This window comes from Osmerus mordax, chromosome 6 (assembly GCF_038355195.1).
Source record: "Osmerus mordax isolate fOsmMor3 chromosome 6, fOsmMor3.pri, whole genome shotgun sequence".
NCBI classification, from domain to species: domain Eukaryota; kingdom Metazoa; phylum Chordata; class Actinopteri; order Osmeriformes; family Osmeridae; genus Osmerus; species Osmerus mordax.
In genome coordinates this window covers 21567632-21591520 of record NC_090055.1, presented here as the reverse complement: position 1 = coordinate 21591520, position 23889 = coordinate 21567632, and the positions used below count along the sequence as shown (strand labels likewise).

The window sequence follows — 23889 nt, the reverse complement described above, 5'->3', positions numbered from 1 at the left end:
TTGGGGTGATTATGGGCCTTAGCCCTAACCTGCCCCCGCCCCAAACCCTAACCCAGCCCCCAAACCCTACCGCTAACCTAGACCCCAACCCTACCGCTAACCCAGCACCCCAACCCAACCACTAACCTAGACCCCAACTCTATCCCTAACCCAGCCCCCCAGCCCTACCGCTAACCCAGCCCTACCACTAACCTAGACCCCAGCCCCAGCCCTATCCCTAACCCAGCCCCCCAACCCTACCGCTAACCCAGCACTACTGCTAACCTAGACCCCAGCCCTATCACTAACCCAGCCCTGACCCAGCCCCCGAGTACAACTACTTACCTCCCCTCCTCACTTTCCAAAAATACAATTGATAGTTGTCAGAGGAGCAACTGTAACTGCTCAGAAAACACTGCTCTCTCCCCTCTGTCTCCCCTCTCTCTTTTCCTGCTCTCTCCCTTATCTTCCCTTTTTCTCCCTTCCACCTCCCCCCTCTCTTCATCCTGTGTAATGGAAACCTGTCAGAAGACCTGGGGGCAACAGAAGCACAGTGTTCTGGCAGAATGGGAGACCTGGGGGGGACAGGGAGAGGACAGGGGGGGGCGGAGGGAAGGGGGAAGACAGGGGGAGGACAGGGGGGGCAGGGAGGGGACAGGTGGAGGGACAGGGAAAGGACAGGGGGAAGACGGGGAGGACAGGGAGGGGGACGGGGGGGCAGGGAAAGGACAGGGGGAAGACAGGGGGAAGGACAGTGGGGGGGGCAGGGGGAAGGACAGGGGAGGGCCTGTTCTGGTCGCCAGGACGATGCAGGGGGGTGACTGTTCTGGTCGCCAAGAAGGATGCAGGGGGGTGACTGTTCTGGTCGCCAGGACGATGCAGGGGGGTGACTGTTCTGGTCGCCAGGACGATGCAGGGGGGTGACTGTTCTGGTCGCCAGGACGATGCAGGGGGGTGACTGTTCTGGTCGCCAAGACGATGCAGGGGGGTGACTGTTCTGGTCGCCAAGACGATGCAGGGGGGTGACTGTTCTGGTCGCCAAGATGATGCAGGGGGGTGACTGAGATCTACTTAAAAACTCCTACAGAAACCTGCTACATACGGAGATCTCATTAACGTCTTTGTAAACCCCACCGTCACTGTAACCTTTGTACTGACATGTATGCTTCTCATTTTCCCAGTGAGAGAGCAGAGAGAGATCGAGAGAATACATCAATCCACATCAAAGTCAACCCTGATAATAAAATCACATCGCCAAAACATTCCTTGGCCCTAACCCACCATGAGCATTCCTGAGACCCCAGCACCTCTTCAGCACTCTAGGTGAATGCAGGGGGTGGAGGGGGTTTAGGGGGTAACGGAGGGGGGGGGGGGGTACGAGAGGAGGGGTGTGTGTGTGGGGGGCGGGGGGGGTACGGGAGGTAGGGGGGTGGAGTTGAATGAGCTGTTTAATGGTTACATTCAACCAGACTGTGGTGATTCTCTCCTCAACACTGATGGATGCCTGAGATTCCGTACACACACATTCACAGGAAGATGAAAAGACTGACAGCTGGGTGGATGAGTGTTCTGAGGTGAAGAATGGCTGTAAAACAGCTGGGTGGATGGTCCATAAGGATTAAACCAGAAGGAGGAACAGAAGTGTTAGGGTTAGTGTTAGTGGGGTGGGGTGGTGCATGGTTGTCTTCTATAGTATGTATCGACATTTCTCATTTTTAGAGACTGTATCTATGTGTGTGTGTGTGTGTGTGTGTGTGTAGATGGGTTTGGCCAGACTACAACGCTGCTCTACATCATCATGGCTAGTGACCTCATGGTCTGTGCTGCTGGTGGAGCAGCCTGCAGCTGAGCTGGTGAAGCAGCCTGGTGGAGCAGCCTGGTGGAGCAGCTGCCTGGTGGAGCAGCAGCCTGGTGGAGCAGCCTGGTGGAGAAGCCTGGTGGAGCAGCCTGGTGGAGCAGCAGCCTGGTGGAGCAGTAGCCTGGTGGAGCAGCAGCCTGGTGGAGCAGCCTAGTGGAGCAGCAGCCTGGTGGAGCAGCCTGGTGGAGCAGCAGGCTGGTGGAGCAGCCTAGTGGAGCAGCAGCCTGGTGGAGCAGCCTGGTGGAACAGCAGCCTGGTGGAGCAGCAGCCTGGTGGAACAGCAGCCTGGTGGAGCAGCAGCCTGGTGGAGCAGCAGGCTGGTGGAGCAGCAGCCTGGTGGAGCAGCAGGCTGGTGGAGCAGCAGGCTGGTGGAGCAGCAGGCTGGTGGAGCAGCTTGAAGCTGAGCATGTCTTCACAGCCTCTCTCCTGGCAGGAACAGCACTAGACACTACCACACCTGATGTCAACAGCATGTTGGCTGCTGAAAATAAATAAGCACAAAAACAAAAGTGAGAGACTTGTTAACTCTACTGAGGACTGATGTGTTTCCCCATGCAGGCTGGATGACTGGAGGGAACACACATCAACACACACAGTCATGAACACCAACCTGAACAAAGCCCATCCCTACACAGGGAGAATGGTCTTTATGTTTCAAGTGTTTATGTGGATGCTGCAACTCAAAACTTGGGTCTGTATTTATTTGAGCATGCTATTTTCTTAATTTTTCTTTTAAAATATGTATTCTAACTGCAAACCACATAATCTGCCATGTGTGAGTAGAAGAGAATGTTTTCTCACTGCTTTGAAGGGCCTGGCACCAAAGTTGGTCCGATATGGAATCTGCTGGCCAGAACAACCCACACCAACTGCAGCAGTGAACTGCCTGTCTGCTGCACTTTCAGGGCTCGAGGCAGGGACAGAGTATGTGTGGTCTTACAAGTGCAAGTCAAGTGAAAATGACCAGAATCTGAATAAAAGATGGCTGTGTTTATAAAAGATAAGACTGTAGAATGTGTTTATGGAGATAAGACTGTAGAATGTGTTTAAATGTATTTGCTGATCCAGTCATTCCAACAGATACAGCACAGAGGATGAGGTGCAGGGATCTACACCACACACTACTTTATCACAAATGGCTTCGAAACATAATTTGTCAGAGAAAAGTTAGGGAAGTGTGAAAAAAGTATTTTACACGTAAGGTGAAAATCTAAATCATTATAATTCCCCCCCAAATTATGGTATAAATTCAAACGTATTAGTTACAACGCAGTCGAAACCAGATGAGTAGCTCTACTGGAAGAGTAAATTCATTGATCGTGTCATCATCGATTTAGCATACGGCTCTGAAACTATATATGCGTCCATGTTATAGTCCTGTAGGAGTCTGCGAAAAGAGTCATCCAATGACAACGACTGGTTGTCGTCCGTCTCTCGCGTCACCGGTGCCGTAAAGCAGGAGTGAAACATGTCTTCCGTGCACAAGTTGCAGAAGTGCGCTGTCTCTCCAACTGGAAAACATTCGGCATCAATAATGTTTTTACACGGCTCAGGTGGTTACATTTTGAAATAATAATACACATGGTTGCGGCTGATTCTGTCCAGTGTAAACAGGGTGAAGAAATCGCACGGCAGGAGCTGTGTGACTGACAGCCCGGCACAGGCAGCAGCTCTGGATAACAGAAGGCTAGTTTACGAGACTGGAGCATAAGCGTTTGACAACCATAGTTTACAGGGCACACGTTAGGGTTAGCTTACCAGATAGCAGTTTCCAATGAGATGTTAAAGCATTATTTTTACGTTGCTGCAGTCAATTTAGACAACGTACCTAAACACCTTGGAACAGATGGGACAAGCTGACCAAACTGATTTCAAGCATCAACAACATAGTCATCAAGAGTCACATGAAGTGAGTGAAAAGAGACAGACATGTAAACGTTTCCAGTGTTGCCTAAAAAATCTTTCCAGAAGTGGCTTTTTGGGGTTGCCAGGTCCAAGAGACATTTCCAGCCCAATGGTAGCTCAAAACCCCCAAGGAATGAAACATTCCGTCCAGACAACTTCTGGATTCCCATAAAATGCCTTAAAAGAAATGTTTACCTGCTTAGGGTTAGCCTAACCCTAACCTGCTTTAGATTTATTTATTGTTTCAGCATTGAATGTATTTATTGTTTCATATTTAGATTTATTTATTGTTTCAGGCTAAAATGTAGTAGACTCTAATAAAATTGTAGCATTATGAAAGTAGGTCAAAAATAAGCAATTTTAATAACGGCCCAATTGTGCGAAAAATTGCATATAGGCCTGTTTAGTCAACATTTAGATCTGTAAATGTACCCAGTACAATTACATATCTAACAGCCTACTTCTATAAACATTGGGAATGCTAAAACACTAAGAAAGACAAATGTGATGTAATTCACAAATCAGTGAAAGGTTATTTTGCTGCGGCTCAACAACAGAAACGGAGATTGCCAAAGTTGTGGAAAATTAGCTAAATCCAGCAACAAAGTCGCTAAACGGCAACACTGGTGGCCAGAGAGTTGGGTGTCTTGCCTAGCTCCAAGCTGCTGCACGCTGGGCAGTAAGTAGAACCATGTAAGTAATCATACTTGTGATGGTGTGTCTTGGCTGGTTGGTTTCTAGGAGACACAGGGCTGGGGCTGAGAGACTGGGTAAGGGGTGTGTCCACACCAGACTTCACCTTCCCTCACATCAAAGTCATCTACCCCACAGCTCCCGCCAGGTACACACACCTACACATTCTCACACACGCAGCGACACAAACACACACAGCGACTCAAGCTAACTCACACTCACTGTTACACAAGCTAACACACACCCTCACACATACACACACAGTTACACAAGCTAACTCAAACTACCACACATTTAGCTCTTTGAACGACATCCTCTAGACTCCCCAAAGATATAACAAAAATGGATTGTTATTTATTTTTGAACTTTACCCCTCCCCCCCCGTCCCCCTCCTCCCCTGTCCCCCTCCCTCAGACCCTACACACCCATGCGTGGGGCCTTGTCGCACGTGTGGTTCGACCGGCACCAGATCTCCCCAGAGTGTCCGGAGCACCTAGAGTCTGTGGAAGCTGCGAGCGCCTCCCTGTCTGCCATCATCCAGGACGAGGTCCGGGCAGGGGTGCCCCGGCAGCGCATGATCATTGGTAGGCAGTCGGGTGTGGTGACCCTAGCATGATCATTGGTAGGCAGTCGGGTGTGGTGACCCTAGCATGATCATTGGTAGGCAGTCGGGTGTGGTGACCCTAGCATGATCATTGGTAGGCAGTCGGGTGTGGTGACCCTAGCATGATCATTGGTAGGCAGTCGGGTGGGGGGGTGGGGGGGCGGGGGGTCGTGGCCTTGGACAACACAGCATTTTACCCGTGCTTCGCAACTTTACAACTGGCCCTGGAACCAATCGTCACTTCTAATGGCTAAACCTCACAGCCAATCAGGGGCAGAGTGGGGAGAAGTTTTATACATTGATCTAGCCACTTAATTTTGCTCTCAAAGTACACTAGATTGATGGGTTTAACTTTAAAATGTAAAACATTTTCTTTTGGGGCAGCATGCCCCCGGCCCCCCCCTAGAGGATTGGGGCCGTATCATTCTCACCTTTTTTACCCCTCACCTGTTTGCATGCCTGTTTAACCCTCGTGCTGCCTTCGGGTCACATGACCCAAAGGTTCATAACGAACCATCGTTGATTTTACCCAATACAAAAACATTTTTTTGTTTTTTTTCTTCTTTTAACCATTCCAATGTGGGGGGTCTGAGACAGGTAAATTTGTCGCAATACGACGGTGGGTCACAATGACTGATGGGTCAGAATGACCCGAAGATAACACAAGGGTTAAAACTAAAAAATGTCTTCTATAGTGCTGGGTTAGTGGTGGGGGTGGTGACAGGAGAGGGTGAACTCTGGTGATGTAGTGTTGGGTTAGTGCTGGGGGTGGTGACAGGAGAGGGTGAACTCTGGTAACGTAGTGTTGGGTTAGTGGTGGGGTGGTGACAGGACAGGGTGAACTCTGGTGACGTAGTGTTGTGTTAGTGCTGGGGGTGGTGACAGGAGAGGGTGAACTCTGGTGACGTAGTGTTGGGTTAGTGGTGGGGTGGTGACAGGAGAGGGTGAACTCTGGTGACGTAGTGCTGGGTTAGTGTTGGGGGTGGTGACAGGAGAGGGTGAACTCTGGTGACGTAGTGTTGTGTTAGTGCTGGGGGTGGTGACAGGAGAGGGTGAACTCTGGTGACGTAGTGTTGGGTTAGTGGTGGGGTGGTGACAGGAGAGGGTGAACTCTGGTGACGTAGTGCTGGGTTAGTGGTGGGGTGGTGACAGGACAGGGTGAACTCTGGTGACGTAGTGCTGGGTTAGTGGTGGGGGTGGTGACAGGAGAGGGTGAACTCTGGTGACGTAGTGCTGGGTTAGTGGTGGGGTGGTGACAGGAGAGGGTGAACTCTGGTGACGTAGTGGTGGGGGTGGTGACAGGAGAGGGTGAACTCTGGTGACGTAGTGTTGGGTTAGTGGTGGGGTGGTGACAGGAGAGGGTGAACTCTGGTGACGTAGTGTTGGGGTGGTGACAGGAGAGGGTGAACTCTGGTGACGTAGTGTTGGGTTAGTGCTGGGTTAGTGTTGGGGGTGTTGACAGGAGAGGGGGAGGGGCCACAAGCTGGCCCCTGCTGAGATGGAGCTGCCCCAGGACGGACCCTCTCTCCTTACTCTCTTTCTACCCTCTCTACTCTCTCTCCCACTACCATCCTCCTCTCTCTACTCTCTCTCTCTCCCACTACCATCCTCCTCTCTCTACCCTCTCTCTCCCACTACCATCCTCCTCTCTCTACTCTCTCTCTCCCACTACCATCCTCCTCTCTCTACCCTCTCTCTCCCACTACCATCCTCCTCTCTCTACTCTCTCTCACTACCATCCTCCTCTCTCTACTCTCTCTCTCCCATTACCATTCTCCTCTACCCTCTCTCTACTCTCCCTCCCACTACCATCCTCCTCTCTCTACCCTCTCTCTACACACTCTCCCACTACCATCCTCCTCTCTCTACCCTCTCTCTACTCTCTCTCTCCCACTACCATCCTCCTCTACTCTCTCTCTCCTCTACTCTGTCTACTCAGTTCACTTCAGAATGCTTTATTGGCATGACAGTTCGGGTTGAGCAGTATTGCCAAAGCAGTCCATATTGAATGGACATTTTAACATAGATATCATAACATTTTACAAGGAGTCTAATAATAATAATATGGCAAAATAACAGTAACATAGTAAGTTGGGGACTGTAGAAAACTAACAGATAAATGCATGTTACAGTAAAATATAGAAAGGTTTTAACAGTCATACAAGGTTGATTCACTGTCCCTCAGGTTGTGACACTTAGATACATATCTAGCGGCAAGGCTTGCAGTAGGCCCATCGCCCAGAGATATCCTTAATTTCTCATTTATGTCAAGTTCTGTTTAGTTTTCAATTAACTGGTTAAATATTTCCAGATATTGATCTCTTATACTTTCATACTTGTAACATTTAAGTAGGAAATGTTTTTCTGTTTCAATTTCCCCTGATGTACAGTGCCCACAGATTCTGTACTCTTTAGGTAACCATGTTTTTTTTATGTCTTCCTTTTTCGATTGCAAGGGTGTGGTCACTCATTCTGTATTTTGTGAGCAGCTGTCTTTGCTTTATGTCCTTGACAATATATAGATATTCAGCCATTTCATATTTTCTGTTTAGGCCCCGATAGCAGTCTAATTGGGTGTGCTTTGCCTTCGGCAAGGGCACAACCTTTGTTCTCTCACATATATATTATTATTATTATTTTTATTTCTTTTTGCCCCCCTAAAACTCAGTCAATATTTGGCCTACATAGACAACGTAGGTGTCAAAAGTTTCGTCTTGGTAGCGATTGAGTTGCTTCTATTGGAATTTACGTTCCGTTGCATGGTTTAGGCTTAAGTTTTTGTGGCGAAAAGTGAAGCTAACGGTGGCTAATTTGCTAGCCACAGTCACTGACGTTACTAACGTCACTGCGTCACTAACGTCACGAAAACACGCGTGACTACCTTTGGCAGAACATTCGTTTCGCATCTGTTAACTTGGGGGATAGCTAGGCTAACTATAGCTTTACTGCAAGGCAGCTGCAGAAACGCCACAAGAAAAGAGGCCAGGGTGATAACTATTTACTCATTTTACTTTGTGATGTGAAACACAATTATGAAATGTAATGTACAATATTAGCTGCTATTATTAAGGAAGTAGGCCCACATCTACTTTCGGAAACGGTAGTCTACTATTTCACTGAAGCATTAGCATGACATTAGCCTCTGTTGCCCGGGCAACACATACCACAGTGGTCTATGGTGCATCTGTTTTCAATCGTTAAAATAAACATTCCTCACAAATACATTTTCTTTGTAGGATTTACTATGACATTACATTACAAGTAAACGATTTGTTGGTGAAATTATCATTACCTGTGGTTTCAAACCAGTGTTGCTCATTGCAACGCTGTAGCCTACGCGAGACACACTACAAAAACATCTACACAGCTGTTTAAGAAGTCAAACGGCGACAGAACATGTTCGGCACTCCCCTTACTTAAATCAAAAGTCTTTCAATAGGTGAAACTATCTGACTACTAACCTGAACTTCATTGCCACAGCCTAAACTTTGTCAATCTGTTCATGAAAATAATTAATTTCAGCCTAAACCGTACAACGGAACGTTTAATCGAATTCAACCAACGCAATCGCTACCAAGACGAACACAGCAGTAGTCTAGTACTGTACTGTAGTAGTACAATTTACCAGGGCAGCTTCTCCACACAGGGCTATATCGCATTTTGCGTTGTTACTGACAATGATCGCTACCAGTGAGCTTTTTATGAATGAGCGATTTTCCACTAAATAAATGTCAAGCTTATTTACGTTTTTGGGGGCATATTTTCAGTTAGCAGATGGTACTGTTTGAATCGCGATTCTATCTTCTGCCGGTAACGTTGTAGAATAATCTTCAAAGGGGGTTCTTTATTAATGAATGAATGCAATATGAGTAGGCTAAATGCCTGAAATTATCACGAGAAGGGAAAACTTAAAAGGACGTTTAAGTCATAGAGATTAGGTCAATTTTTACACCGGTCTGCCAAATTTAGTAGTTTTGATTCAGCGATGAGGCTACCTCTTGCAGGGGAAATGAGAAGACATCATATTTCATTCTACACTTCACTCGTATTTTGAGTTGTAAATGAGCAGCAAAAAAAAGATGCTTTTAAATCTATGTAATATGTATACATAATAAGTAGGCCATATGCATTTTTATATAAAATATACAGGAATATCAGTTGTAAAAATTGCATTAAAATCCCTGTACAACCGACGCAAGCAAGCACACCCTACAATTTCCCCAGAAATTGTACCCTCTTTAGTTTGTTTTGTGTCTTGGTTTCTTTTTCCCAGTGTTCTAGGTAGGAGTTTTTGTTTTCTGTTGTGATTAGTTTTATTCTCTTTGGTGTTAGTAAAGAGGAAGGAGGTGTGCCAGGCGGTAACTGGTTTGTTAGTCTCATAACCAGCTGGCACAGGGGGCTCCTCTCAGGGTTACCTTCATGGACTGCAAGGGCTTTAGAGTGGAGGGTTTTCTCAGGACTGGATTTTAAATGTGTGTAAAATTGTAATGATCTTTTCTGGATTTCTAATGTTAGTGGGAATCGGCCTAATTCTGCACGACATGCGTTTGCGGGGTTCTTTCTTTGAATATTTAATATATTTCGACAGAAGTCAGCATGTAGTCTCTATTGGGTGTTTTTCCCAATCTCTACTCTCTCTCTCCTACTACCGTCCTCCTCTCTACTCTCTCTCTCCCACTACCATCCTCCTCTCTACTCTCTCTCTCCCACTACCATCCTCCTCTCTACTCTCTCTCTCCCACTACCATGCTCCTCTCTAATCTCTCTCTCCTGTATGTACTCTCTCCTATTACCATCCTATCCTCTCTCTCCCACTACCATCCTCCTCTCTAATCTCTCTCCTGTATGTACTCTCTCTCTCTCCCACTACCATACTCCTCTCTACTCTCTCTCTCCCACTACCATCCTCCTCTCTACTCTCTCTCTCCTACTACCATCCTCCTCTCTACTCTCTCTCCTACTACCACACTCCTCTCTACTCTCTCTATCTCCCACTACCATCCTCCTCTCTACTCTCTCTCTCCCACTACCATCCTCCTCTCTACTCTCTCTCTCCCACTACCATCCTCCTCTCTAATCTCTCTCTCCTGTATGTACTCTCTCCTATTACCATCCTATCCTCTCTCTCCCACTACCATCCTCCTCTCTACTCTCTCTCTCCCACTACCATGCTCCTCTCTAATCTCTCTCTCCTGTATGTACTCTCTCCTATTACCATCCTATCCTCTCTCTCCCACTACCATCCTCCTCTCTAATCTCTCTCCTGTATGTACTCTCTCTCTCTCCCACTACCATACTCCTCTCTACTCTCTCTCTCCCACTACCATCCTCCTCTCTACTCTCTCTCTCCTACTACCATCCTCCTCTCTACTCTCTCTCCTACTACCACACTCCTCTCTACTCTCTCTATCTCCCACTACCATCCTCCTCTCTACTCTCTCTCTCCCACTACCATCCTCCTCTCTACTCTCTCTCTCCCACTACCATCCTCCTCTCTAATCTCTCTCTCCTGTATGTACTCTCTCCTATTACCATCCTATCCTCTCTCTCCCACTACCATCCTCCTCTCTACTCTCTCTCTCCTACTACCATACTCCTCTCTACTCTCTCTCCTACTACCATACTCCTCTCTACTCTCTCTCTCTCCCACTACCATACTCCTCTCTACTCTCTCTCTCCCACTACCATACTCCTCGCTACTCTCTCTCCTACTACCATACTCCTCTCTACTCTCTCTCTCTCCCACTACCATCCCCCTCTCTACTCTCTCTCCCACTACCATCCTCCTCTCTACTCTCTCTCTCCCACTACCATCCTCCTCTCTACTCTCTCTCCCACTACCATCCTCCTCTCTACTCTCTCTCTCCCACTACCATCCTCCTCTCTACTCTCTCTCTCCCACTACCATCCTCCTCTCTACTCTCTCCCACTACCATCCTCCTCTCTCTACTCTCTCTCCTGTATGTACTCTCTCTCTCCTACTACCATCCTCTCTCTATCCTCTCTTACTACCATCCTCCTCTCTCTACCCTCTCTACTCTCTCCTACTACCATACTCCTCTCTCTACCCTCTCTACTCTCTCCTACTACCATCCTCTTCTCTCTACCCTCTTTACTCTCTCTACTCTCTCTCCCTCTCTCTGGCTTCACCTATGTTTAATTTTCCCTTCAAGGTTATTTTTCCTGTTCTCATGCTCCCTCCCTCACAACACTCACAAACACACACACCTCATCTTCGCTGTGGTCATCTTGACCCTCCTGTCAGAGTATGAAAGGAAGAATGTAGGTTTCCATTTCCTTTCATGTGCTGCCAAAAAAGAATGGGAGGGAGGGATTCTCAAGTTCCATAAAGGTTTTTTACTCAACTATTGTGGTGATCAAGTTCGCATCTAGATAAGAATGAACCAAACCCACTGGGACCTGGAGCTGAAAACATGATGGCTTACCAAGGTCGCCGTCACCGGAGGTCTGCTGTGGATGTCTCTGACAGAACGAGGGATGGAAAAGAGTTAACCTACAGGTCCTGAAATATATAAATATACAGAAATAGTTGCGGAAAAAAAGAAGGTAGGAGAGGTTTGTGAGAGAGTGTGGAAGGATAGAAAGCCCCCAAACTCGACTCCAGAGAAAGTGATTCAGAAAACACATGCTGCTGGAAGACTGCTGAAATATTATCTTCCTAAATCATAACATTTTGTCATTAACTATAAATACTCATTGGAGTCAGTTGGCCTGCCGGCGAGAGGCAGAGCTCTGTGGCCAGACTGCTTCCAGGACTGACGGACTGACAAGCACCAGAACTTTCCATGGAAAAGCTTTTCAAGAGGCGGCCCTGTGGGTCTGTGTGTTGACGCGCTTCAGTCAGAGGAGGAATCACACACACTCACACATACATACATACACACTCACGTATACATACACACATGCATACACATGCATGCACTCACACAAACGCAAACAGACACACACACACACGTACAATGCATACACACATCCATACTGTTCTTTGGTAGTGTTAGCGGCTGCTGGTCCTGGGGTGGTTGAGTTTACTCTGCGCTACACCATATTTCACCTGACATACAGATACTTATATGATGTCGAATTCCTTCAACATTCAAGATCTCCTTAATGGATCAAATGTGATTTAACACTATCATTTGACCTTGGATGATACAAACTAAAACATTGAATGAAAATCCTGATTTCTACGTTGAATAATGTACACAACCAAGCGTGCTTTACCAAACTTCTTTATCATCCAAAGCTGCGACTGTGGCGGGGTTTTGAACCCATGACCTCTTGCTCTGCTGTCAGTTGCTCCACCCCTGAGATCCACCAGACAGGGAGAGCTCCTGTCAGCTGAGCTGTCCTGTGCCCTCAGGAGGGTTCTCCATGGGCGGGGCCATGGCCCTCCACCTGGCCTGTCGCCACCACCCTGACGTAGCGGGCGTCTTTGCGCTCTCCAGCTTCCTCAACAAGGACTCTGTTGTATACCAGGTGAGAGCTGGATGTGATACTGTGTACCAGTGGATGCAGGTGAGAGTAGGTGAGACCAGGTGAGACCAAGTGATGCAGTTTAGACCAGGTTATACAGGTGAGACCAAGTGATGCAGATGAGACCAGGTGATACAGGTGAGACCAGGTGATACAGGTGAGACCAGGTGATGTAGGTGAGACCAGGTGATGTATGTGAGACAAGGTGAGACAAGGTGATACAGGTGAGACAAGGTGATACAGGTGATGCAGTTGAGACCAGGTTATACAGGTGATGTAGGTGAGACCAGGTGATGTAGGTGATACAGATGAGACCAGGTGAGACCAGGTGATGCAGGTGAGACCAGGTGATGTAGATGATGTAGTTGAGACCAGGTGATGTAGTTGAGACCAGGTGATGTAGGTGAGACCAGGTGATGTAGGTGAGACCAGGTGATGTTGGAGAGACCAAGTGATGTATGTGAGACCAGGTGATGCAGATGAGACCAGGTGATGTAGGTGAGACCAGGTGATGCAGTTGAGACCAGGTGATGTAGGTGAGACCAGGTGATGTAGGTGAGACCAGGTGATGTAGGTGAGACCAGGTGATGCAGATGAGACCAGGTGATACAGGTGAGACCAGGTGATGTAGGTGAGACCAGGTGATGTAGGTGAGACCAGGTGATACAGGTGAGACCAGGTGATGCAGTTGAGACCAGGTGATGTAGGTGAGACCAGGTGATGTATGTGAGACCAGGTGATGCAGGTGAGACCAGGTGATACAGGTGAGACCAGGTGATACAGGTGAGACCAGGTGATGTAGGTGAGACCAGGTGATGTAGGTGAGACCAGGTGATGTAGGTGATACAGGTGAGACCAGGTGATGTAGGTGAGACCAGATGAGGGTGTCTGAGTGTGTGCTGTGTTGCAGGCGGTGCAGGAGCATGCTGGGGTGGGCAGGCGTGTACCAGAGCTGCTCCAGTGCCACGGCTCAGCTGACCAGCTGGTCCTGCCCCGCTGGGGGGAGGACACGTCCAGGCTGCTGCAGGGGGCTGGCCTCCCTTCCTCCTTCCACTCCTTTCCCGGCCTCCATCACCAGCTGGCCCCTGCTGAGATGGAGCTGCTGCGCTCCTGGGTCCTCTCCAAGCTGCCCCAGGACTGACCCTGCCTCCACCGACTGCCCACCAGCCCAGGAAACAGGCATTCCTTTCCAAACACACCAGACACCACACAGCCCTCCCAGACTGGAACTGCTTGTGCTGATAAACCGTCAATAAACCTGAGTTGTGTCAGATCCATGGGTCATGATGTGATGTGCTTACTCATGCTGCTGTTGTGTGGTTGCCTTGGAAATGCCCCATGTGACTGCAGAGAGCGCCCCCCTTCCAAACCCTGCCCTGTGAGGGTTGTACACTTGTGATTGGTCAGGTTCTGGCTCCTCCCCCTCTGGTCTCTGGAGAAAGCAGGAAGTGTTTGGCCCAACCTCATAGGCTGATGTGGGGACTTAGTTACATTTCCCCCCTCTCTCCATCTCTCCTCGCCCACCCCACCCCTCTCTTTTCATACTACATTATCGTTTCTGCAGGAAATGTGTTAAACATGTGGCGGGTGTGAGGGGTTGGGAGCAGGTGCACTAAGACTGAAGGGGTGGATCAGCCAATCACAGCCAGACAACAACATGTTTGAATGAGAGTAGGAGGAGGGAAATGGAACACTGAACGCCCACTCCCCAAAAATGCTTACCAAAGTTTTCAACTGTACATGCATGGCTGCTCTCCTTCCAGCACAGAACCTTCCAGAACACTCTGGCAGCGTGGCAGCAGCTTTTACAGCACCAGAAGGCCATTTATTTCAGCCGGGGTTTGAATGTTATGTAACATTCTGTCCTCAACACAGCATTTAGGAAGCACTTGGCTTCAGTGTCTATTTCTCCCGAGTCCTCAGAGATCTCCTGGACTCTCAGGTCCTCACACACACACACAGCCTCCCCCAGGTCCTCACACACACACAGCCTCCCCCAGGTCCTCACACACACACAGCCTCCCCCAGGTCCTCACACACACACAGCCTCCCCCAGGTCCTCACACACACACAGCCTCCCCCAGGTCCTCACACACACACAGCCTCCCCCAGGTCCTCACACACACACAGCCTCCCCCAGGTCCTCACACACACACAGCCTCCCCCAGGTCCTCACACACACACAGCCTCCCCCAGGTCCTCACACACACACAGCCTCCCCCAGGTCCTCACACACACACAGCCTCCCCCAGGTCCTCACACACACACAGCCTCCCCCAGGTCCTCACACACACACAGCCTCCCCCAGGTCCTCACACACACACAGCCTCCCCCAGGTCCTCACACACACACAGCCTCCCCTAGGTCCTCACACACACACAGCCTCCCCCAGGTCTTCACACACACACAGCCTCCCCCAGGTCCTCACACACACACAGCCTCCCCCAGGTCCTCACACACACACAGCCTCCCCCAGGTCCTCACACACACACAGCCTCCCCCAGGTCCTCACACACACAGCCTCTCCCAGGCCCCTCAAACTCTCAGACGCAGAGCAATATGCAGCATGCAGCCATGCAAGAAAGCTAATCACCCGACAAATCATGTTTAAAGTTTATTTGTCAGCCCTCTCTCCCTTGGTCCTCTCTCTCCCTCCTCTCCCCCTTCCTTTCTCAAAGTTTACTTGTCAGTTTTCTCCCTTCCCCTTGTCTCTCCCCCACCCCCCAATCTCTCCCTCAACCCATTCTCTCACTTCCTCCTCCTTCTCCCACCCCCCAATCTTTCCCCTCCCCTCTCTCGAGGGGAAGGAAACGTGAGTATCAGGTGAACTCTGATTAGGCAACAATGCTGAGATCATTCTGTGGTTTGAAGGACTGGGGGCCGGGGGAGAAGGACGTGCAACAGAGTGGTGTGCTCGGGGATTTGGCTTGTCAAGATGGAGGGAGGGATGGAGATGTAGGGGAGGGAACAAGATGAAAGTAGAGAGAAGAACAGAGAAAATGAGCAAAAGAGATAGAAGGAGGGGAAGAGAAAGGGAGAGAGAAAGGGAGGGGGGATGGAAGTAGAGCCAAATCAAACAGCCCATGCTGGTGTGTTTCTGGTCCTGATAGCTGATCCTCCCTCTTCACCTCCTCTCCCTCCCTCTTCACCTCCTCTCCCTCCCTCTTCAACTCCTCTCCTTCCCTCTTCACCTCCTCTCTCCCTCTTCACCTCCTCTCCCTCCCTCTTCAACTCCTCTCCTTCCCTCTTCACCTCCTCTCTCCCTCTTCACCTCCTCTCCCTCCCTCTTCAACTCCTCTCCTTCCCTTTTCACCTCCTCTCCCTCCCTCTTCACCTCCTCTCCCTCCCTCTTCAACTCCTCTCCTTCCCTCTTCACCTCCTCTCTCCCTCTTCACCTCCTCTCCCTCCCCCTTCACCTCCTCTCTCTCCCTCTTTACCTCCTCTCCCTCTTCAACTCCTCTCCTTCCCTCTTCCCCTCCTCTCTCTCCCTCTTCACCTCCTCTCCCTCCCTCTTCACCTCCTCTCCCTCTTCACCTCCTTCCCTCTTCACGTCCTCTCCCTCCCTCTTCAACTCCTCTCTCCCTCTTCACCTCCTCTCTCCCTCCCTCTTCACCTCCTCTCCCTCCCTCTTCAACTCCTCTCTCCCTCTTCACCTCCTCTCTCCCTCTTCACCTCCTCTCCCTCCCTCTTGCTGTAAAGATGCTGTAAAGCAAATTCCATGATGTGCCATATGTACTGCTTCTCAGTACATTATATACGTGTGAAAGCATGTGCAAAGCGCAAAAATTTTGTCGCACTGAAATGTGGAGTTAGACCATTGAACAGTTTCTCCTGTTTTCAGCTCAGGTTTTGTATAGGCGGGGCAAAAACCGGACATATTTACGTCACAGCGACCTATCTACATCAGATCACAGACGGTTGCATTCTGTCAGCTGGTAAGATGCAAAGGCAAAGTAATTTACACATAAAACTCAGAGACTGCAAGTAGGTCTGTTCATATATCTGCAATTGATTTAGCTAGTGTTGCTGTTATTGCTAAATTCAATAAATTTGAGGGGGAGGATCTTCAGGTCCTTCAGGCGACACGCCCCCCCCCCCCCCCCCCAGTCTCAAGCAGAGAAGACTGCTGATTTTCTCACGATTTCAAAGCCTAATTTAACATACTTGTCAGTGTTTTTTTTTCATTCGAATTTGGATGGGTAGTTAATAGTGCTGTCAAACAATTACAATATTTTATCGCATTAATGGCAGAGTTAACTCGCGATTAATCTCAATTAATCGCACATTTTTATCTATTCTAAATGTCCCTTGATTTCTTTTTGTCCCATGATTTTTTCTCATTTTAATGCTCTTATCAACATGGAAAAGTGGATCGGATTGCTTGGTGCAAATGTTTTTTATTTATTTATTGAAAACAACATTGCAATCGCCTGGCTTTGACGAGGGGGCGGAGAATTCGCATCAGCTGTGTGGCCGATTGCCGATTTACCTGGAGCTGAATGAACCATATTGAATGAGCACAGGGAGAAATGGCTTGAGTTGCCTGCCCTGTTGTAGCAAGTTTAGCAAATGGTTGTCACACATACATGAAATGTTGTTAATATAGTTCATTCCCGTTATTTTAAAACAGATTTGATTTTTCTGTCAAGAAAGTTTTTACGTTCATGACATGATGGCAAATATTATATTATGTTAAGCGTGAGCATAGATTGTTGACATGTCTATCTGGAGCAAAGACGAAGATTAATACTTTAACTGATAACCACAATAAGAAATGATATAAATATGATTAGTCTTGCCTTCAGAAGCTTTTGTTAAACACACCCATTATTCTTTTTTTGATCGTGTCATCAAGCCAGACTGCTTTTGTGGGACAATGAAGGTCCTCAGTGACTGTTTCACCCCCACTTATATCTGATGGAAACGTCTTGTATATAAACCTAGTTCTGTTAATATGTCCCTTTCAAAGGCAAATGTTAAATAAAGAATATTTTACATTTACATTTAGTCATTTAGCAGACGCTCTTATCCAGAGCGACTTACAGTAAGTACAGGGACATTCCCCCGAGGCAAGTAGGGTGAAGTGCCTTGCCCAAGGACACAACGTCAGTTGGCATGACCGGGAATCGAACTGGCAACCTTCGGATTACTAGTCCGACTCCCTCACCGCTCAGCCACCTGACTCTATTTTAGACACACTTCTCAAGCTTTTATTTATTACATTATTTCCAAGTCTTTTTAGATCACGTTATATCCATTAATAGGCGTTTAGTTTTGTAGGTTGAACATATAAAACACAGGCCACATTTCTACACTGATATGTAAATTGAAGGCAGTGTGAATTTCGTGGCATTTCGTTTGAATATACAGTTGACAGTAAACTATGGTAAATCTGGATTATGGAAGATTTCTTAACTATTAAGCTTTCTTTGGCTGGTGAGAACAACGACGGAGCTAGGTGTTCATGTTAGCAGTTTATTTAATACGATACAATGTGTTGGAAATCATACTCAAATCACAAGAAAAAAAAGCAACATATGTGATGAGTTCCATCTAGAATAGCACTATATTTAGCCCTATAGCCTATTTCTAAAAACCAAGTGAAAGGAATACTATACAGTGACAGCATCCATTTCCGTAAAGTTTGCATCATGTCTCTGATTCTTATCGGACTTGTACCCCATTCTGCCACTGCAATGCCTTAGCTCACATGCTCGCAACCATATAAATCTATGCTCGCGATTGGTTGTCGCAAAGTATGACGTGTACAGCTAGTTGCAAGCGTGCACTAGGTCTCGGAGCTAGGGAAAAAAAGAGCCACTGTTTAAAGCTAGACCGGAAGAGTCGGAAGTGGAAAGATGGCGCGGTCCAGTTTTGCACACTCGCTTGCCTCACTCCGCCACTGAGCACTTTTCATAGAAATGAATGGGGACGCCATCTTGGAAGACAAAAGTTCCTTCCTCTAGTAATATTAAATCTATGAGTTCTCCCTATATTAGACATTCTCTGCTACTACTCTTTAGCCGGCTCGCAAGCCCAAACAAGTGTGTGCCTGTTGTTTTGTTTCCGGTCTAGCTAGATCTGGTGTGGTGTTGTAGTTTTTCTAACGTCAGTAGTTGTTGCAACAGCATGTGAAAAAAACGTCAACGTTTGCTCGGCCAAAAAGAACGTTAATCGTGCGATAAAAAAATTGACGCCATTAAAGGAGTCATTGATTGCAAAACCGATTTTACCTTGTGATAGTTGAATATGACAGTTCGGTGGGTAAAATGAACATACAGTGAACCTCAAAGTCCATTGACACCTCTTTCCTATGCAATTCTCAAAATGAAAAAATTTGGCTGTAAAACGGTAGCTTTTCAACAAGGACTGCCTTTTTTGGCTCTGGTCTGTATCTTAGTCACGCCCCAAAATGTACATCCAGACCAGCCCACTCACTGGTGTTCTTGCCCCAGTGTTGCCAGGTCCGCGGTTTTCCTATGGAATTGGGCTACTTTTGAAGTGTTGCCGCGGGTTGAATTTTTTGTCCGCTGGTTAGGGTAGACCTATTTTGCATGCAAATTACGTGAATATCTTGAAATTAAAATCCATATTTTAAATTAAATAATATATTTATACCCAAATCCTACCAAACTGACTCCAGATCAGCACATACACACATGGACATGGGACACGCCCACATACACACACGCACTGTGCATGTGCACACGTGCCTAATGCTCTCAGTCTCCTGAGAAAACTTATTGAAAACTGTTTTTAATGCTGGCATACTAAACATTTGGTGTTACTTTGTAGATATTACAATACATTTGGCAATGATAGCAATGCTGTTGGACTTTAAAAGAAGTGTATATGGTTTGGCAGGGGCATATTTTGAGTTCTGATATTGGGCTGGTTTTTGGGCTGGTTTTGATTGGCCATTGGGCTGGTTTTGGGCTGGTTTTGATTGGCCATTGGGCTGGTTTTGGGCTGGTTTTGATTGGCCATTGGGCTGGTTTTGGGCTGGTTTTGATTGGCCATTGGGCTGGTTTTGGGCTGGTTTTATTGGCCATTGGGCTGGTTTTGGGCTGGTTTTGATTGGCCATTGGGCTGGTTTTGGGCTGGTTTTGATTGGCCATTGGGCTGGTTTTGGGCTGGTTTTGATTGGCCATTGGGCTGGTTTTGGGCTGGTTTTGATTGGCCATTGGGCTGGTTTTGTCACACAGACCTGGCAACCCTGCGTCCAAGGTAGCGTAGATCTCTGATGCTAGTTTAGCTGCGCGCTGCTCTGTGTAGGCTACTTCTAAGGAATTACAAAGAAGAACGTTTTGAATTATAACAAGGATATTGAAAATGGACCACGGTCGTAAATGCTGTGTTCCAGGCTGTACAGGGAAGGGTAACACTCAGTCTTCTCAAGGAGCCAAACATTCGACAGGCATGGCTGCTGTTTGTCTATGAGAATATCCCAGTGTTGTGTCCCTACTGGTTTCCGAACTAACTGGTCTCCCAGCGGTGTGTGCACCTATCAGTCTGCCTCTATCACCAGATTCGTCACAAATTCACAAACATATTACTGGCTATTTTCAAGTCGGATCTCATATTTGCTGCGGCGAATATGAAAGTATAAGCTGCGTACGCACTACATTACCATTAACAACAAAATAAATGGAGACAAAATAAAACATTTGCAGGCTTGCAGGAAGTGGGATTCGAGCGCACTAGAGCAAAACACGTAATACACAAATATCAGAGGATCTATCAGGGGGCATAGAACAGCACCCGGGCCATTTTCAACCCAACCAATGTTACATACCCTATTCGGAGACGTTAAGGAACAGTGTGAAATACCCCAAAAAACAGTCAATCACCCCTTTAAAATGGGTTTGTGTTAACGCCGTTAATAACACGTTAAACTGACAGCACTAATAGTTAACAACACATTCTTCTGTGGTGTTATGAACTTAAAACTCATTTTCAATTCCACTTTACAGCATCTTTAACCTCCTCGCTCCCTCTCACCTCTCATATCCCCTCCCTCCCTCTTCACCTCCTCTCTCCCTCTTCACCTCCTCTCCCTCCCTCTTTACCTCCTCTCTCCCTCTTTACCTCCTCTCCCTCTTCACCTCCTCTCCCTCTTCACCTCCTCTCCCTCCCTCTTCACCTCCTCTCTCCCTCTTCACCTCCTCTCCCTCCCTCTTTACCTCCTCTCTCCCTCTTTACCTCCTCTCTCCCTCTTCACCTCCTCTCCCTCCCTCTTTACCTCCTCTCTCCCTCTTCACCTCCTCTCCCTCCCTCTTTACCTCCTCTCTCCCTCTTCACCTCCTCTCCCTCTTCACCTCCTCTCCCTCCCTCTTCACCTCCTCTCCCTCCCTCTTTACCTCCTCTCTCCCTCTTCACCTCCTCTCCCTCTTCACCTCCTCTCTCCCTCTTCACCTCCTCTCCCTGCCTCTTCACCTCCTCTCTCTCCTTCACCTCCTGTCTCCCTTCAGTTGGAGACGGAGAGGAGGCAGGGAAGGGGGGAGGCAGGGGAGGAGGAAGGGGAAGAGTCTTTGGCTCTGAAGATGTCCGCCCATGACAGCTCTCCTTCACCATACTCTGGGATCCCCTCAGCACTTCTACTTTAATCCCTCTCATGTATAGTTTCTCAGGCAGGGAATAGATGACCATAATACTGTAGATCCTCCAGAGTGACTCATCATTAATTTGTCATTCACTCTCTCCACTCTCTCTTCTCCTCCCCCCCTCCTCCTCTCCTTCTCCCCTCCTCCCGTCCTCCGCCTCTCCTCCTCCTCCCCCTCCTCCCCTCCCCCTCCTCCTCCTCCTGTCCTCCCCCCCTCCTCCCCTCCTCAGGAAGGGCCTGAGCTGGCTCTCCTGTCAGCTCAGAGCGCATGTGTCAGGGGGAAGGAATGTAAATCTGGAACGCTTGTGGCCATGGACTCTGGTTTTTCCTGCCAGTTTTCCACTGAGCAGCTTTCCATGTGGATGTGGGGGGGGAGTGGCTGGGGGATGGGCTGGGAGGGAAGGGGGGGCTGTGAGGGGAGTGGCTGGGGGATGGGCTGGGAGGGAAGGGGGGGCTGTGAGGGGAGTGGCTGGGGGATGGGCTGGGAGGGAAGGGGGGGCTGTGAGGGGAGTGGCTGGGGGATGGGCTGGGAGGGAAGGGGGGGCTGTGAGGGGAGTGGCTGGGAGGGAAGTGGGGGCTGTGAGGGGAGTGGCTGGGGGATGGGCTGGGAGGGAAGGGGGGGCTGTGAGGGGAGTGGCTGGGGGATGGGCTGGGAGGGAAGTGGGGGCTGTGAGGGGAGTGGCTGGGAGGGAAGTGGGGGCTGTGAGGGGAGTGGCTGGGGGATGGGCTGGGAGGGAAGGGGGGGCTGTGAGGGGAGTGGCTGGGGGATGGGCTGGGAGGGAAGTGGGGGCTGTGAGGGGAGTGGCTGGGGGATGGGCTGGGAGGGAAGGGGGGGCTGTGAGGGGAGTGGCTGGGGGATGGGAAGGGGGGGCTGTGAGGGGAGTGGCTGGGGGATGGGAAGGGGGGCTGTGAGGGGAGTGGCTGGGGGGGCTGGGAAGGGAGGAATAAGGGAGGGGGGCCGGGGGGATCTGAGGCACTGACACTCTCCAGATATACCATCTGGCCACACCCCCCCAAGCTCACCTCTCCATTGGGCGCTGGTGATGCTGTATGGATCCAGACCATCGTCATGGGAGCCAGCCCATAATCAGGTTAGGATGCTGACCTCTGTACTTTAGTATGATGTCTCATGTTTTCATGAGTCATTGGATCTTTCACCAGATCAGAAATCCCAATCAGGAAACAGGTTGTGATGATCTCACAGAATGCTACTCAACAAATGTGCTCTTTATAGCAGAAAGAGACATTCTCTTCATAATGTGTTTTGCTGAACAGGAAGTCAGCAGGAAGTAGGGGTCAGGGGTCACAGAGGTTCTCACAATGTATTTTATAAACATGTTTCATCTCTTTGACAATCTAACATAATGTCCTAACCCTGACCTTTCACCTCCAGCCCCTCTTTTTCCTCTTCCTCCTCCTCCTCCTCTTCCTCCTCCATAGTTTAGTAGGAAGATGTGAACGTCTTTACTGTACCTCCCATCCCGAAAAACATAAATTAACCCCACCCAAAAAATATATTAACTACTTCTCCCCCCCATCCCTTGCAACACTACCTACCCCTGAACAGACCCCCACCAGCCCAGCTCTCTATCTCTAGGGTTTTCTCTCAACAGGACATCATTAGGATGTTGTTTTAGCTTAGCTCATCAGAACCCTTCTAATTCAATTAGTCTTTTCCTGTTGCTAAAAGAGGGCTTTTTATAATCGTTAACACAATCTTAATGAGACCTTTAAAAACCTAGCTCAAGCTTCAACCACATAAACGAACATTACTGTTTGGCAACAAGGACTGACAACAAAATACTAATTACAGACCGTGGTTTTACCCTGGGAGGGTTTCCTAATGCCATTTTTACAAACTCGTACAATTAGCTTTTTTTTTATAGTGGTAGAAAAGAGCATTAGAGTGTAGTGAGGTGTGGTCAGCCCTGAGGTGTGGTCAGCCCTGAGGTGTGGTCAGCTCTGAGGTGTGGTCAGCCCTGAGGCGTGGTCAGCCCTGAGGTGTGGTCAGCCCTGAGGTGTGGTCAGCTCTGAGGTGTGGTCAGCCCTGAGGTGTGGTCAGCGCTGAGGTGTGGTCAGCTCTGAGGCGTGGTCAGCTCTGAGGTGTGGTCAGCTCTGAGGCGTGGTCAGCTCTGAGGTGTGGTCAGCTCTGAGGTGTGGTCAGCCCTGAGGCGTGGTCAGCCCTGAGGTGTGGTCAGCTCTGAGGTGTGGTCAGCTCTGAGGTGTGGTCAGCCCTGAGGTGTGGTCAGCTCTGAGGCGTGGTCAGCTCTGAGGTGTGGTCAGCTCTGAGGTGTGGTCAGCCCTGAGGTGAGGTCAGCCCTGAGGTGTGGTCAGCTCTGAGGCGTGGTCAGCTCTGAGGCGTGGTCAGCTCTGAGGTGTGGTCAGCTCTGAGGTGTGGTCAGCTCTGAGGCGTGGTCAGCCCTGAGGTGTGGTCAGCTCTGAGGCGTGGTCAGCCCTGAGGTGTGGTCAGCCCTGAGGTGTGGTCAGCTCTGAGGTGTGGTCAGCTCTGAGGTGTGGTCAGCTCTGAGGCGTGGTCAGCTCTGAGGCGTGGTCAGCTCTGAGGTGTGGTCAGCCCTGAGGCGTGGTCAGCCCTGAGGTGTGGTCAGCTCTGAGGTGTGGTCAGCCCTGAGGTGTGGTCAGCCCTGAGGTGTGGTCAGCTCTGAGGTGTGGTCAGCTCTGAGGCGTGGTCAGCTCTGAGGTGTGGTCAGCCCTGAGGCGTGGTCAGCTCTGAGGTGTGGTCAGCCCTGAGGTGTG

At 49.0% G+C, this 23889-nt stretch overlaps 1 protein-coding gene across 1 annotated transcript; it reads left to right on the top strand.

Annotated features, from left to right (window-relative positions):
• Positions 1-3279: 3279 nt before the first annotated feature.
• Positions 3280-13806, top strand: lyplal1 (lysophospholipase like 1). The gene is made up of 5 exons (XM_067238529.1): positions 3280-3390; positions 4484-4583; positions 4850-5019; positions 12421-12536; positions 13444-13806. The coding sequence occupies exons 1-5, from the start codon at positions 3306-3308 to the stop codon at positions 13672-13674; spliced, it is 702 nt and encodes a 233-aa protein (XP_067094630.1). The 5' UTR covers positions 3280-3305; the 3' UTR covers positions 13675-13806.
• Positions 13807-23889: the final 10083 nt, after the last annotated feature.

Excerpts from the sequence above, each read along its gene's own strand:
- lyplal1 (XM_067238529.1), top strand. The coding sequence starts at position 3,306 with ATGTCTTCCGTGCACAAGTTGCAGAAGTGCGCTGTCTCTCCAACTGGA. Across the intron at positions 3,391-4,483 it reads AATGTTTTTACACGGCTCAG|GAGACACAGGGCTGGGGCTG; the intron begins GTGGTTACATTT and ends GTTGGTTTCTAG. Across the intron at positions 12,537-13,443 it reads AGGACTCTGTTGTATACCAG|GCGGTGCAGGAGCATGCTGG; the intron begins GTGAGAGCTGGA and ends GCTGTGTTGCAG.